Below are 17,274 nucleotides of genomic sequence, written 5' to 3' on the forward strand. Positions count from 1 at the left end.
GGATGTTGCCTGCCTCTTTCTAATGCCTTTAAACTTATGTTTTTCTCTCTGCAATGAAAGCAGGTTACAAAACAGGTATTGAAACAATGCCTGCAACAAAGGGGAACCACCTGGCTATCATCTAGCAACGATTGCTGTCAGCAGGCTGACATCCCTCGTCTCTTCTACAGACAAAGTGTTTTAACAACATGGTTACTTAGGGCTTACAAAGCAAACACATGGGCTTCTTTCTGCATGTACTTTCTGAACATCCCATTGTTTTGCCCTGCAGCCTTTTTGAAAATCAGAGTTGTCCCATTTGTGCTCCCAGCTGAAATTAATACTAGACCTCATCTGAATACCTAAACGTAATTGTTCTCTTACACACCCTGCCTTGGAAACAGTTCTTACTTGTTATCGTACGTTATTTGCACAGAGGGCATAGTATGCATTTATGAAAGTTAATCTCAGTTATTAACAAAACTTTCTCCTGTCATCTACTAAGTTTTCCTGAACTCTCCTTGACACAGTTGAGCAGAGGTCAGTAGAGATCAAGGTCAGCTGAGAATCTTCTGACAAAATACCTCTGCATGTGAAGAGGTGTGTACTTGTAGTATGGGAATTTTAACCAATGGAGCCAAGTCAGTAAAACTGCACTCACTCAGTTTGTTCCTCTTCTTATCTTAACTCTTGTTTGGAGTCTTTCTGAAGCCTCATGGTGTCTTAAACAAGTCTTTAGAAACTTGTGGTTTCTCTGAGGAATTGTGTCAATGACCCTTGCTAGCTCCTTTTGCACAACCAGCTGTCTGTCCCATGAGAGGGACAAAATTATTCTCTGGACTTGTACATTCTTCCAGAATATCTTCCAGCGCTATCTGTTCAGCCTGTATTTATGAGAGTGAATATGGTGTCTTATGCTATTATTTATATGCAATTATTTGGATATGGTGTTTCTGCATCTGTGAAGATGGTGATAACCTTTGCTGAAGGTTTCCTGTGACTTATAACTGATAACCAAAGAGCCTGCAAGGGGAAGGGACTCTCCTTACCACTGGTCCCACAGAGAAGTTGTTCATCAAAGATAAGGGTGAGGGTAAATCTTGGCCACCTTGAGCTCAAACTAAGTGGTTATTTACAGGAAACAAGCTGACCTAATTTGTGTCATGGTTAAAGGTACTCAAATGAAAATAGAAGGTCAACACAATTCAGAAGTAACAAACCAGGGGGTTCCGGAAAAGCAGTGTTGGAAAAATGTACTCTCTTATTTCCAGCAGCTGTAAACTACCAGAAGCTTAGAGACAGTTTGGTGTGCTCATTTCAATGGGAAAGTAAATGCTCCTCCAACCTCCCACTCCAGGGAAGAAAGGAAGGAAAAAAATTCTGGAGTTGCTACTGTTCTTAAGAAGAATGAATGGATAATAATGGAACTTGACTGTTTTCCTGTGTTTGGTGCAAAGATGAAGTTTTATGTCTAGAGAAAGAAGGGCATTCTAACTGTGTTAGAATTAGTTAGAACTGATTGCTGCTTAATATTAGTTTTACATGATTCACTACTTACCAGGTATCTTCACCAAAGCTGTCAATGTTAACTTCTGGATGTGTCAGAAGAGATAGGGATAAATTGAAGGCAAATAAGGAGAGCAGATTTCTAACAATCTGTTGAATGCATTAGTATATGCTTGTGCTGTGAATGTACAAGGCTGGCAAGCAGATGGCATGGGGAAAAAGAAGCTGTTTATGTGAAAATAGCAAAGGCGGTGCACTACTGGTGACTTGTAGTGACATATTAAGATACAGCAAAGTGATTATTAAAATGCCATCATAAACCTAGAAGAAATGTGATTTTAAACTTCTGATGTTATGGTTTTTTGTTCTCTTGAGAAAAGATGAAGCAAAGCTTGTGTTTATTTGACTACCTGGCATTAGGGGGAAAAAAAGGAGTTAAATTTAGAGGTCTGATATTTGTAATCTTAATGTTTGATGATGATCAAAAAGCCTTAGAAGCAACTGGTTTGACATTCTTATTTCTCTTCAAAGTGTACCATACATCCTTCTAAATTGCTTGTAACGTAATCAGAAAGCACTGACCCATAGCCTAAACAAACACTGTAAGTAATAGATTCCAGCTTAGTGAGTCTTGTTCTAGAGACAAGCTGGAGTGATAATGCATGAATTAGCTTATTCTGTCTTCTCTGAGATCTGGTTTGTAGATGTGGCAAAGTAGTACAGTTCTTCACAGCTTCAAAGCATTACATGCACAGTATAGATACAGATATCCTTGGTGTTTCAAATATTCACCTCATTCAGCAAACCAGTGTCCATCATGTATATTTAAGAATTTAAATAAGCACTGTTCAAAATACTTATGAACTAGTGTGGGACATTCTTTGTGAAAATAGAGCAGTTTTCTAACATTTCAATTTTAGTTTTTCCATTTAACAGAAAGATGCCTTGTTAATGGAAGTCATTAGAATAACTCCATATACAGCATAAGTCTCCTTTCTGCCATTTATTTTTTCCCCAGTTCTCATTTTAGTATACTTCAGACTTCAGCGTGACTTCTACAGGGCTAACAAATGTGTGAAAGTGACAGTGTGATGAAGAATGTAGCAAAATCCAACGAAATCCAGATATAACAAAACAGTTAGTAACTTTGCTGCATTGTATCATGAAAATACTATTTCAGAATAAGAAAGCCATGAAAAGTGTTACTATTCTTCCAAGCAAAAAAAGGAATCTTTTTTTTTTTAATGTACTGTATCCCCTGTCTGCAGCATATATAGAAAGGTATGTTACTTTTATCATAGCTCTTCACAAAGTGCTTGCCCTAGGGGAAAAAAAAAGTCATTCCTGTGACAGATAACAAGAATTATTTTTAAAAATATGCTTACGTAGCTTTGAAGTGGGGAAAAATACGTGTACATATATTTCACTTTCACCAAAAAATTAATAAAATTTTCAAAGATATACAGAACAGTATTTAATTATGGTGCCTCTGGGTTTTTAAAATACTGTAGTTTTCTAATTACAGAGCCTCCAGAGTCCTATTCTGACTTGCATTCAGAGGGAGGGATATAACTTTGCTAAGGTTAAGAGAGGTGACAGATAACTCTGGGAGAGGGAAAATATATCCTGAAAGACTTTCACGTCACACGCATAACGGATAATAACACCTAATAGAGTAAAAAGCACATCAACTTTTATGGTAGGTACAGGAAAGAAATATTACATACTTTCTGTCTAGACTTTGGAGAAATCTCTAGTGAATACATCTGAGGATGGAAAAAGAAAAGGACAAAGAGGGTTAAAATGTGACTACCCATCCAAAATGGATTAAACGTGTGTTTTTTTTTTTTCAAGGCAGGGCTGAGTACAGACCATGTTTATCTAGTGATGTAGTACACAACAGTTCAGTGGTTTGAAAAGAGGATCTGTTTATTGGAAGTAACTGGGATTTCTTTTTCCCTCTTTCTGATCCCTCCCCCCCCACACACATTCCCTCCAAGCTTATCTCAAACCAATTGACATGATCCAAGAAGGTAAGTAGAGCTTTTCAAAATTTGACATTAGAACACTTAGCTTCTCACCATCTGCTCATCAATAAAGGATAACAAAGTATGTGTTTCATACTGTGTTTCTTTTTACAAGGCATGAATAACATAAACATCGTAGAGTAGGCAATAGGAAGGTTAGGAGCAATAGAAATCTTCATCTTCTTCCAGAAGATCTTGAAAAATTGTAGGAAATATGGTGCCTCCTATAGAAACTTTGCTGGTAATTCCACCATTCGTGATGTGATTCTAGTTTTAGAAGTCGTGCTCGATTTGATTCTCAACTGTGTTTCAGATGAGGAACTGCAGTTTATGAAGTTCTGTGAATGAGAGGAAGGTGTGTTTACAAATGAAGTTCATTAATTGTTCGTTAACAGAGCTGAGCTGGTCCAACACCCAACAAATCTGTCTATTTTTTTGTTTGTTTCTTTCTTTCAAAGGAACTTTTTGGTTCAAGTGTAGTAAATCTGTACTGTAGCCCAAGTAAAATTCCACAGAACAGAGATAATATCCAATTTCTTGATCTGAATATGAATTCTGAATGAGTATGCTAATTAAAAGTCAGTATGGTTACTGTATGTATATTCTTGAGAGGAGCCTGACAGCTCTATGAATTATTGTCCATAGACATTTCTACTTCTTGCCCATCTCTGCCTGCTTTGTGTACCATTCAAGGACCAGAAAACATTAGCAAGTTATATTAATGAGATATAACACGAAAGAATGATCAAATTATTCTTCTCAAAAAAGTGAAAATATATGGAACTTATGTGCAATGATGAGGTAGGGTAGAAGCTGTGTAGAATCTGCTGCTTTAAATTAAATGGGTCTGAAACAATTACTGTTCGCCTCGGCATTTTGAGAGTGGAAAGGTGGAAAAAAACATGTACACGTTCAGTGTCTGTAAAGCATGGATCACTTAAATAAATGTGACTGAAAAACATTGTATCTGAACAAGGGGGGGGAAAAACCAACTTGTATTGTAATGTAGCAGTAAGTGGATAAACATTCAGTTGTCTCCAATGTTGATACCTGGTTTCCCATGGTACCAAAAGGTTACATTGGGCATGTGTTTAGTTCCTACCTTTACTGTACTGCTACTGATTTCTATTGGACATACAATATCACTTCTGATAGTGTACACATATCTGACAATTTAAAAGCCAATATTTAAAAAGAAGTACTCCATGGCGTGAATATGTGAAACTCCATTTCAGGAAAAAAAGCGATTGGATCATTGAACTTAATAGTGAATGTGTTTTCACCATCTTTCATATGTTTAAGTTTGCAGAAAAGTGTAAGAGATGGAGAGGGGAAAAAAATAAAGAATTAGGTCTTTCAGTTTTTAACTAGGTGTTTAAAGGGATCTTTTGGAAATGGGTTGATGGTGGGGTTTTATTCAATTATTTTGGTTGGCTTTTTTTTTTCTGGCATGCAGCTTCAAAGATTTCCTTTAGTTTTGTCCTTGACTATGTTGAATTGCTGGTGAATTTTCTGCCTTGTTACAGCCTTGTTGTACGAAGTGCTTCTTACAGTGCTCAAAAAGGGGATGGCCTTTTCAAATGCAGGCCGTCCTGCTTTCTGAGGAGGAGGGTAAAATGTAATTCTCAATGCCTCTGAAATTCAGTTGGAGCCATAGTTTTTTTTTTTTTTTTTTTTTTTTGCAGTGTTCCTGCAAGCATGGAGCACTGCTGTGTAACCACTAATGCTGAGCAGTTGCAAGTCACTACCAATCAAACTCTACTTCCATCCTTGTAATGCTAAGGTGATGTTCTTTTCAGTGTTTATATATAGTTCTGTGTTTTATGACACTTGGGTCTTGTTTCAAGCAAATTTTTAATTAAGAGCGCTTTATCGATGATGAAATATTTGCGTGTTTGACTATTCCTTTCATCTTTCTGTAATAGTCTTGCTTAGGCAAAGCTATGATCTCGGTCTCTGCAGGCACTGGAATATGTGAAAGAAAGATATTGTGTGGATTCCAACAGCAGGAAAAGATTGAAGACTTTCATTCACTTTGCAACTTAGCAAAGAAGTATTGAGCTGCAAGGCACAACTCCATGGGAATTAGAGAACTATATCTGGATCTTCAGAAATCATCAAGTCCATCTTCCCATCCGAAAGCATGACGATGTAAATCGATTCCACTTTTTTTCTATCAATGTTTGTTTAAATATTTGCACATTGAAAGACCTGCAAGAATGGTAACATCCTTCAGTGCTTCCCTATTTCTAGAATGCCAAAAACTGTTTATTGCTCAGGCACCATTGCTTCTGTTGCTGATAGAGCCTCATATTGCTTCAATAGGTCCTGACAAACTTGCGTGCGATGTTACTTTAGAGTGCAATGAAAAGTAATAAAGGCTTCTACAGGTACATTAGCCAGGAAAAGAACGTTCAAGAAGGCATACCACAGCCTAGTGAGCAGTACAGGCAGGCTGATAATAACAGAAGAGGAGAAGGCTGAGGTACTTGACAACATTTTTGCCTCAGTCTTCGTTGTCAGCTGCTCTTCACCCAGCCCTTGAGTGGATTGGTTGGAAGGTGAGGACTGTATGTAAGCGAAGATCAGGTTTCCAACCACCTGAGGAACCTGATAGGTCCTGGAGAGATGCATTCCAGAGTTCTGAGGGAACTGGCTGATACAGTTGCCAAGCCACTCTTGATATTTGAAAAGTTGTGGCAGTCAAGTGACTGAGTCCATGGTGACTGGGAAAAGGTGATGTCACATCCCTTTTTAGGAAGGGCAGAAAGGATGACTCGGGAACTACCGACCTGTCAGCCTTGCATTTGTGCTGGAGCATACTGCGGAACAGATCCTCCTGGAAGCTACGCTATGACACGTGGAAGAGAGGGAGTGATATGAGACAACTAGCATGGCTTCACCTAGGGCAGATCGTGTCTGAACGACCCACTGGCCTTTCTTTCTAAGGTGGCATAAATGGACAGGAGAAGAGTCACTGATGTCAACTATGCGGACTTCAGTAAGGCTTTTAACATGGTCCCCCACAATATCCTTCCCTCCAAATTGCAAAGATATGGATTTGATGGCTGGACTGTTTGATGAATGAGGAAAATGAGTCAATGTCTGGAAGCAAATCAGTGAGTGGTGTCCATCAAGGGTCAGTACTGGGACCAATGCTCTTCAATATCTTCATCAATCCCATCAACAGTGGGATCAAGTGTACCCCCTGCAAGTTTGTGGACAACACCATGCTGTCTGATGTGGTCAACGTGTTTGAGGGACAGGATGCGATCCAAAGAGATCTAGACTAGCTCAAGCAACGGGCCATGTAGAATCTCAACAAATCCAATGGCAAGATCTTGCACCTGAGTCCCCCGGTTCAGCAATTTCTGCTGTCAAAACAAGCTGGTGGATGAAAGGATTGAGTGCAGCCCTCCCAAAAAAGACTTGGTGGTACTGGTGTTTGGGAAGCTGGACACGAGCCAGCAATGTGCCCTCACAGCCCAGAAAGACAACTGTATCCTGGGCTGCATCAAAACAAGTGTGGTCGGCAGTGTGAGGGAGGTGATCCTGCTCCTCTGCTCTGTGTTGAGGAGGCCTCCCCTGGAGTATTGCGTCTAGATGTGGAGTCCTCAGTACAGGAGGGACATGGGCCTGTTGGAGCATATCCAGAGGAGGGCCACACAAATGATCCCAGGGATGGAATGCCTCTACAATGACAGACTGAGAGCTGGGGCTGTTCAGCCTGGAGAAGAAAAGGCTGTGAGGAGACCTGATATTGGCCTTTCAGTATCTAAAGGGAGGCTGTAAGAAAGCAGAGGGCAGATTCTTTTTCTTTAGCAGGGTCTTTCCTCTGAAAGGAAAAGGGGAAAGTGTTTCAAACCATGAAGGAATTCAATGACAGAACCTTGTTTCATACACACTTCCATATCAGATGCTAATTTGTAAGACTGCCCTTCTGCTCCCATCTATCATGTGACAAAAAAGTGTAATGAAATATTGTCAGAAAGGTTCAGGCTTTACTGTCATACCACCAACATCCACCTCTGATGTTGTGGGCCTACACAATACAATAGGAGGCATTACTTCTGGAGCAGCTGTTGTATGTTACTATTATCTAGTTATTTCACAATACCTTTGAAAAACTACTAGCTGAGCTCGGTGTTGTACTGTATATATTTATGTATATAGTAATTAAGCTTTAGCTACTTTTTTCTCTGTTAGAATGTGCTACCGGGGACTGTCTTTTCATTGTGAACATTTGACATGTAGCAGCAATTGCGATCTCTTGTTATTACCCAAGCCATGCATGGTCAAGGTGTATAGGAAATACCATAGCCATTTTATATGCAGGGAGCTGAAAATGCCAAATGCAGTGAAAAGAACAATCAAATTTCTGTCTTTCTTTTTACACTGCAGTGAATCACTTTTAGCACAGGGCCAGTCTTTGCCTCGATGGAAACTACGTAAACATTCAGAGCGATTCATTATCACTTTGTTAAGTATCCATATCCACATATGAATCTTGTTGCAAATGAGACAAGAAATAAAGATGTTCTGTAGTGAGCTTATTTAATGCTTTTGCTGTGACATTGTGCCAGTCGTGCTTTGAATATATATTTTCCAGGTGTTTCATACTTTTGTCTCTTTACACTTGAGGAGAGGGAAATCGTGCTGTCAGACTTACGGGCTGCTCTTGAAAATTCTATGGGAAATTCAGCCTAGCAAGAATGGGTGCATTTTAAAGATCTAAGGCAATAAAGGAAGTTTGCTTAACTCCAGATATAACTTACTGTCCGTTCCCTCTGTACCTCCAGCTCAATTTCCATTCTCTTCTGTTTCAAACTCTTGGTCGTCTTCATAATTTTTCAGGTATTGGACTCTTCTCTCAAAGTAATCGAGTATGTTGACCTGCTGTTAGCACAGTAACAAATCTTGTTACAAATCTAGGGACCTAGAATTATTGCTGAGGATCTGAATGATATTAACTGTTTTTCTTTTTTAGGATTACAAATCCCTTCATATTCATCCAAATAATTTTCAGTAAGATGACACGCACATTTAGATTGATTTAACCTTATGTATATTTGTACCCAAAATTAGTTTGTTTCATTTTTGTTACACTGACTCTGAACTGGTCATCCTTCAGGCACCTGAAGAGTCAGAGAGTTAGAGTCAGTTGAAGAACAATAAGCCCGTCCTGACCCATGGCATGAAGAAGACAAAAAATATCATTCTTCAGTATTATAATATGCATGTATCTCTCTGTGTCAGGCTCTGTTAGCCATTTCAACAACCCAGTATTCTAAGGTGAATACTTCAGCTAGAATGGCTGTAATCTAAATGTTAGTGATTGTTCCTGGCTTAGTAACTCTGTGCCCTAGATTGTGTAGGACCAAAACACACACAATTTGGGCAGAAGCAATGTTTTTCCTCATGCTATTGCACTTTGTTTGCTCCTACCTTACTTTTGAGAGGGTTTTACTAAACTGTGACTGCACACCTGGTGTTTCACTTATACCTCTGTGCATTGTATGTAACGATGCAAACATGGAAGATTTAGAATAAGGATAAAAGGAGAATGTTTTGGGGTGTAAAAATAACAAACTAGGCAGAAGACTAGACTTGATGAGATGAAGATCTTAGCGTGTTCTTTGGCTGGGAGGTGGGAAGAGAAAAACAACTGAAAATGATGTGGAAATAAGGAGAAATGAAAACTCTTTCCATTGTTTTCACGGCCCTTTGGTTCAGATAGTTTCAGTTTCAAAAGAGGATGAATGAGTGGTAATGTTAGTAATAGTTGGCAAAATGTACTTTAATTAACCTGGAACCAGATATTCAGATTTGTGAATAAAAGTGCCAAATTTACAGGAAAAAAAAAAAAAGCTAATATTGTCAAGAAGATAAAAAGAGGGAGAAACTCAGAGTGCTTACATTACTGTGCATTGAAAAATATTATTTTCCTGTATGAAACCAGGTATTATTTTATGCACAGGGCAAAAAATGTTGAACTCTTTATTGCGTTTTCAAGTAGGTAGTTTAGAACCCTGGGATTCTGCCAGCTGTCACTTAGGTTTTCTTTAGGTGCCTCTTAGGGGATCTGGGCAGAGTCAGGTTTCCTGTGAGTGATCTTTGGACAATGTGGCGTATCAGTCTCAAATTCATCAGCACCCATTGGATGGGAAGTTTTTTCCTGCTTCTATTTTGGAGTTTTCAGGATAATGTGTCAGAGAGATAAATGAAAACTGTTACCAACCTCATCACTGGAAGGGTGACTTAATGTCCGACAGATTTCTAAAATGTGCAGTACTCCAGAATCATCGGAAACAGCTAAAAATTGCTGCTTTGCTGAAAGGTATTTAACAAAAATGTATTAAAAAATCTAAATTCCAACAGTAATACATTGTGCTTAAGCGTGAAATGTCTTTGTTCTGATATGAGATCTGACTGTCTCTCTTCATATGGATAGCACAGAGAGCTACAAAGGGTTTTGTTGGGGTCTTTTTAGTTTATTGTTGACTGCAGCAAAAAGCTTTGTTGCTCTCGTACTTTCTTAACAATTGAAATTCTCTTTAAGTTTTATACTTTTTCAAATTCTTTTTTAATTTTAAAAAAAGTTTTCAGTTGCTTTATTCCTTACTAGTAAATTTAATATAGTTAGAATGTGATGCATGAGCCTTTCTATATAGTGCAGTGCTAAAGCAGTAGAACATACCTATCTTTTACATAAGATAGCATGCAGCAAGATCAGTGAGAATTGCAGAAATGGGCCATTTTACAAACAAAGTAAAGCATAGTGAAGCGTGATCACCATCAACTTACGTGAGGCGATCCAGGGGCTGATGCAAGTAATTGCTGATTTAGAGATGTTCTGTATATGAGATGGTTTATGAGTTTCCTTCAGTAAGTCCCAAATTTCTACTTTTCCTTCATCTGTGCCAATGTAGAAAACTCCTGGTCTTGTTAAGGACCAATGTCCTGCTGTGTATCTTTCTGCTGTGTGGTTTGACTGGAGGATTGGTCCATTCTTAATACAGATATATATTTGAAAACCAAGAAAAGACAAAACAATCAAGCAGTAATATTCATTCACTGCTTCCAATTTTCTATTTGTGAACATTCACTATTTAAACAATCCCATTATAAAGTAGTATTGGTTGTAGGCTCAGTATCACCTTCTGCATTTAGGAGCATCAGGGGGCTTAAAAACAACCCTGATATCTCACTTCCAGTCTATAAAGGTAATCTATCTGCTGTTAAAATCTCTGGCCTTGAGATTTTGAGATGTGCAGCTAACCTGGATCCCTACAAAACAGGAACTGAAACAAAAACAAACAAACAAAAAACCCCTATGTATTTAAGTCTTCAGCTATTGAAAAGATTGCATCCTAAGTAAGAGTTCTTCAGACCTGCTTAGCACACATTGCCTTTGTTCCTCAGTTTCCCTATCGGCAGAAACAATTTGATGAGAAACAGTGGCTTTTATAAAGATGGTACTAAAGAAGGTTGTGCCATTCTTTCTGCAAGCTGCAAGTTTACAAAGCCATTTCTAAAACAGCTTTTCTGATGTGAAGAAAGTTTTTTTATACTTAATTTATTTCTAAGCTGTCAAGCTTTGTGATTTACAAACAGTTCTGAAAAATACTGTGAAGCTACTATTGTAGCTATCTCATTTATCCTTACTAATTATTTTACAGATGTTTTAAAGTAACTTACTGTAACACCTTCTTTCCAAATGGCAAAATTCCAGCCTCCAACACTGAGAATGATATCTTTAAAAAATGGAGATCTCTGGACAGTGTTCACAGCTTCTTTGTGGATGGTGTATTTCTCACCTAGCAAAAAGAAAAAAGACAGTTGCTTGTAACTACTTCTTTCAGTGGGTATCTTCACAATGGGAGATACACAGAGGGAAATAGAGGGGTAGTATTCAAAGATACCAGACTCTTTTGCTTGCAAGGTGTTGGAATTGCTGCAAATCTAGTTACCATGAAGCATGACTTCCATGCTTTGTGCCAATATGTACACAGTGATGCATCTATGGTACTGGAGACCTTGCTGCTCTGCCATGAGGGCTGAACTGCATGCTACATTGAGCATGTACTGCTGAATCCACGTGTCATCAGTGAGATAGACTTACTAGAACAGATCAGCAAGAACCTTAAAAATACAGGGTATAGTTGCAAATGTTTTAAAATTAGCGGTATATTATGGTTTAAACAGGCATTGAGAAACTTGAACTTACTAGCTATTTTTTCCATGTTAGTATTGTTCTTCATTTCCCAGTCAGAATAAATAATTTCTCCATCCTGTGATGCCAGAAAAATCATGTAAATGTTAACATTAGAGTCTGATGGTGTACAGCAACGTGGCTTATTTTAAAGCTGTGACTTAATTATAACCTTTATTAAATTTGTCCTGGGTAAATTAAAACAAAATTTTGCAACCCATGACTGAAAAAGCACAATGATTTTGGATCACCATCACAGTTTTTTATTGCCAAAACGGCTTTACTTATCCTGATGTACATAGGCAGCCTTTCCTGTGGAACTGGGTACCCAAGTATCTGGCGAAAGGGTGACAGAAACAAGAAAAGCAGCTAGAAGACAAATATTCATTTTTGTACATACTCAAAACTGGGAAAGATTTTTGAATTTTTAGTGTGTAGGATACATATAGGGCTATGAGTAGCTGGGATTATCTTAGTATAAATAGTTGTGGATGAAATTGTAGTGTAATCTTCACCTGACATTTGTGGAAACACTGAAAAATATGGCTCTTCTTGCAATAAGGCAGTACTGTCTGGTTTCTGATGGCAGGTAGATAAGTTCAAGATATTTTGGAAGTGTCTTCTAACTACTCTTGAAGTAAGGGTTGTAGTTTACTAAATACAGTCTTTTATTATTATTTGAAGCACATTGCTAAATGCATTAAAATTGGATTAAATTACAGCATGTCCAGAATGATCTCTTTAGTTAACACCCAAAGAAAACATGTAAGCGCACACATTTTTGGAAAGTATATGATTTAATTGTTCAGCTTTTCAGAGATCTTTGATTAACATTTTCATAGTAACCTATCATTTTAACTTACTTCAGTTCCAACAAAAAAGTTGTTGGAGATGTTCTCTCGCAAATTCAGAGTTTTATTTGAAGAAACACCCATCTGTGTATATGGGCTGTCTTTGATGAGCACTTGCAATTTGTTCAGAGATAGCGCCGTATCTGGGAAACAATATAGATTTGTTTTTATATTACACCAAAGATTACCAAATTAAACAACTGCTTTGTGTGAAGGGGAGTTTCAAGAGCAGAGATGAAGAAAGACTGCCAAAAAAGCTGAGTCCTGTGGGGTAACTGCTTCCCTGGGCAATCTTCCCCTGCTTCTGGGGCTGTAGCTGACATGAATCCTGGAATGGGTCAGTTCCCTCAGTTAGAACAGGAGCGGCCCAGCCATTGGAAAGGTGCTGGCTGCTGTGTGCAACCTCTCCAACAGGTGGTTGCTCTCAGGTAGTGTGTCAGCATGCCAGCTTTGGAGAGGGATTGGTAGCGTGTCCCTACCACAAAGAAACTGTGGATATAGAACAGCTCTTTTTGTATTGTTGTATTCAGTATTTCTATATTGCACTTTGAGTACTGGTATATTTAAGAAACTTTCTTCTCCAGCTGTGTTCAGCTATGGATATTTTGTTGCTTAGCTTTCAGTATATATATACTGAAGTATAAACATATTAAAAACATTTTTCCCAATGGGGTGTAATAAAAATATTACCTGTGATTTTATAATGATAATGCTGTTCCTGTAGACTAATTTTGGTGGGACTGCATTTCACAATGTGTTCTTTTTCCTTGTCACACAGGCTTATCTGTTCAGAAAAAAATGTATCTGATAACTTATTTTCTCAGATCTTTGTTTGATCTTTTGTACCTACAAGACTACACTACTTTCTGCTGTAATGGAAGAGGTCTTTTCAGTCTACAGAATGTTTGTAATACTCCACAAAAAACATTTGCTGCTTGCTCTGTAAGTGCAGAGATGCGTAAATTTGTAGTTCCTCATGTTAACTTCTCCCTATATGACTTTTGCTGTGTTTCTAACAACAACAACAAACAGTTCCAGTGGTCATGCTTTTTCAACATCTGCACCAGCTGCAGCTATTCTGGGCAGAACAGGTCAACAGGTCTTTTTTTTTTTTTTAACTTCATCTTCAGCCCCTTTCTCCTTTCCCACTCCCTGCTGCAAAAACAAATTAAAAAAAAAAAAACAACCCACAAAAAAACCCAACCAAATGCATCCTATGACTACTTCATTTAGACTGACTGTTGGATTGCCAATAATTCTGTTGATTATGGCTGTTTCACAGTTTGGGACAGTGAGATAGACAGGATGAAAAGGCTGACAACAACATACAATATTACTATATCTGCTTTTGCAATGCTGCAGTTTTTAAAAAGCAGTCATTCTGCTTCTTATGAGCTAGCTTCTCAAAATACATTTCATAGAACTTTCAGAGGAACTTTAAGGTGTTTCATCATTAAGAGGAAATCTATAGGAAAATTGCAGTTCTATGGGAAAATTAAAGGGCTGGGAAGCAGAAGAACAAGTTCTTGTGGGGCTCCAGCCATATTTATGATTTGATTTGGTCCTTCTGTTCCATATTTGTGTGCAGTACCTTCATGAGAGGTTTCCAGATGAGATCTGGATCCTTAGAAGTATCTGAAACTTCAGGGAGCATATTGAAAATGTTTTCCTTTTTTACTTTCTCAGATGAAAGACGGATGGGAAGTTTGGTGTCTCGAATATCCCAAAATAATATTAAGCTGCAAAATAACTGCATGTTATTATTCCCTGTTTTACTTTCTAAGTCAGACGCAATTTTTGTTCCCTTTTAAAAATATTTTCTTACCCCCTCATCTTCAAACTTTACGTAGCAATAGAACTCTCAAATACAGGCAAATGATAGGTACGTAATTGCTTCTTTTGTAAATGATGACTTACATTCATTTATTCATCATTTTATCAGTTATAACTCTACCAAAGCAGCCAAACAGCATTCACAGCTTGCTTATGAGAAGTTACTGGTACTGTCTGGATGAAATTTTCTTGTCTGTGACCTGCATGATTATGTGCAAACTTACTGACAATTCTATTTGCAACAAATCATTCTTTTAACTTAATTCTTTGAAGTCTTCTCTGATTTTGATTGGGAAAAATAACTTTGTATTACTAACAGATTTTGCTCTCTCAGTACTGACCTCCTTTTGAAGTAACTATCAAATACTAGGCATAAAACTTTTGCCATCATAAAAGCTAAGCATGTATTTCCACTTTTTGCATTGTGTCTCCTTGCCCATCTCTCACACATTTCTTCATGACCTTCATGATTATTTATTCCCCAAGAAATTCATGCATAATAAATTTGCCAGCTAAGTCTCTGAGCTTAAATATATTTCAAAATATTTCTGTGGCCTAAAAATCTTTAACAGCATTTGTCTGAGATTCTCATACTCCTAGGTGACTCACACATAAAAGATATAATTGTGGTGGTGTGGCTCTCCAGGCCTCTGTATTTGTGTGACCAGCACTACTTAAGGTATATGCAGAATGTATAAGTGTACGTGTGAGGCCATTCAGTTAATGAGCTCTAAATATCACCACTGGAAAAAGCTTAACTGGTTGAGAACTTGATGTGCCTGTTTTCTGTGTACAGAATTTCAGCTCTGCAGGCCAGGCTGATGGGAATCCATGGGGTATGCGTCACAAAGCTTTCCAAAGGAAGTTGGAAGGCGTCTTGTAAATCATGTATTGCATATACCTGTCAGGGGAACAGGTTACAAACTGCGCACAAATCCCAGATCTGTTTGCAGAAGTCTCACCCATTTGGCTGACCTAAAAATAAGAACAATAACAGGGGAGAGGAAAATGAGAGGATGAAAATCATGCTCTAATTAAATGATTCAACACATAAAATGGTCTTTTAGAAATTAAGTCACTGCTTTGGCTTGGGAAAGGTTTGACAATTAGGACTTAGGAACTTGCAGTTATAATAATAGCTAAGGAGTTTTACAAATGTATTTCAAGTGAAATGATATCATCTCTCCCTTGTAAACACCTGAAATTCCACACAATTTAAATACAGAAATCTTATTAAGATTCTGAACTCAATTTGGAGTAAAACCACAGATTTCTTTCCCCAATAATAACAGTATCATATCAGAGTGAGAATACAGCACAGTTGTAAAGCACAAAGAACAGAAAAGGTAACAGGTTAATTAACATTTACAAATAATTGAACTTTTAACATTTTATCTTGAGTTTACACAATGATTTCTGAAGTAGTAGATTAGGAACACAGTAAAAAGAGGGAAAAAAATTAAAGTCACCTCAAAATAATCTGGCAGCCAGTGTATATCTGTTATCTTTTTTTCATGGCTATGGTTCATGGAGGAGGATGTGCAATATCTCACTAAAATTTGTCCTTTATCACTCTCGTAATCTTCAATAAATAATAGCTAGAAATTTTTAAAAAATAGATATCTTAGTGTATTTCCAAAATTAAATTGTAAATTTGTCCAAGAAAAAAGATTATATACTGATAATGCTTCTTCACATATTTCAGAACAGCCTATAAAATTTCACTGATGTCTAATATAGAACCTTCTGAAAATGGAAAGCCTTGAGTCAGGTCTTTGGATATGAACTCTGGAAAGAATTCCAACATGCCTCCAGGGACACGCATCCAGTTAAGTTATTAGTTCCTTCTCTGCTTTTATGTCTCTCCCTTCTGTAGTTTATTTCTACTGAAGTCTACTTTTCATCTTCCAAGCTACCATTTTTATATCCGCACATTTCCAGAATCATTTTTTAGTATTATATTTAACAACAAATACTATACACTATTTGATAGACTTCGTATGGCAAGAGTTGAATAAATGTTGATGCCCATTCGTATTGAAGCCAAAGTCTGCACAAAATACAATTAAGCTATTAAGCTGTACTAATCAAGTAGAAATGTTGCTGTGATAATGGATTTATTTCGTGAACTCATCAGGTTTCTTATCCTACCCAGTCTCTCAGTGCAGAGAGCCAGGGTACCTTCACCCCATTTTTGGCTCTAACCTATATTCTACGTTTCCCTTTCTTTACCTCAGACATATCATCATCCTCCAGTAGATTTAGGACAGAAGCACTATCCATATTAACAACTGTCTTTTTGATTCCAACAGCAACACTTAAAGCATTTTGCAGTTTTTCTTCATATTTAGAAACATCCCACATTACAACCTACAGTGAGAAAGGAGTATATTATGAATTATTTCATTCTTTGTATTAATATTCATTTTTCAAACATTTTTTTTTGGGGGGGGAGGTGGGAGGGAATAAGAAATTCACTATCAGTACTAGAACTTATGAAGACTTTTAAAGCATTACCTCTTCAATGTGATGCCATAAGTTGAAAGGCTATACTTAAGTCAACAGCAACAAAAAGAAAAAAGAGTTTGACATACTTATCTGATTTTTAGAGTATTTTATTGATGTACTGCAAACAGCTATCTTGAAGTAATGGCTCAATTTTTGAATAATCAGAACATAGCAGAATTTCTATAATCCATTTCACAAGAAAAATACAGGGAACTATAAATTCTCTGTCAGCTGCAAAACTGGAGAGAAAACTTCCCTACTCATAGAAATGACTAATTCTCTTATTTGAGTTCTGAATTCTTGAGACTCTGTGATATTTTTTGTGACAGTTATTATAGATGTTGAGTACATCTTTTCA

The 17,274-nt window shown here is 37.4% G+C and overlaps 1 protein-coding gene across 7 annotated transcripts in view; it reads right to left on the minus strand.

Moving 5' to 3' along the window:
• Nucleotides 1–3,388: 3,388 nt before the first annotated feature.
• Nucleotides 3,389–17,274, minus strand: part of WDR63 (WD repeat domain 63) — a 29,592-nt gene continuing 15,706 nt past the window's right edge. The window contains exons 13-24 of one of the 7 annotated variants that reach the window (XM_021382751.1): nt 16,641–16,778; nt 15,878–16,006; nt 15,310–15,383; nt 14,167–14,314; nt 13,266–13,359; nt 12,588–12,718; nt 11,740–11,803; nt 11,211–11,329; nt 10,317–10,533; nt 9,751–9,842; nt 8,288–8,405; nt 3,389–3,850 (exon numbers count right to left, since the gene is read on the minus strand). In XM_021382751.1, the coding sequence (XP_021238426.1) occupies nt 8,313–8,405; nt 9,751–9,842; nt 10,317–10,533; nt 11,211–11,329; nt 11,740–11,803; nt 12,588–12,718; nt 13,266–13,359; nt 14,167–14,314; nt 15,310–15,383; nt 15,878–16,006; nt 16,641–16,778 (1,299 nt within the window). In that variant the 3' untranslated portion in view covers nt 3,389–3,850; nt 8,288–8,312. The other 6 variants (XM_021382750.1, XM_021382749.1, XM_021382752.1 and 3 more) reach the window with 6 other exon arrangements.

Source organism: Numida meleagris, unplaced genomic scaffold (assembly GCF_002078875.1).
Source record: "Numida meleagris isolate 19003 breed g44 Domestic line unplaced genomic scaffold, NumMel1.0 unplaced_Scaffold286, whole genome shotgun sequence".
Taxonomy (NCBI): domain Eukaryota; kingdom Metazoa; phylum Chordata; class Aves; order Galliformes; family Numididae; genus Numida; species Numida meleagris.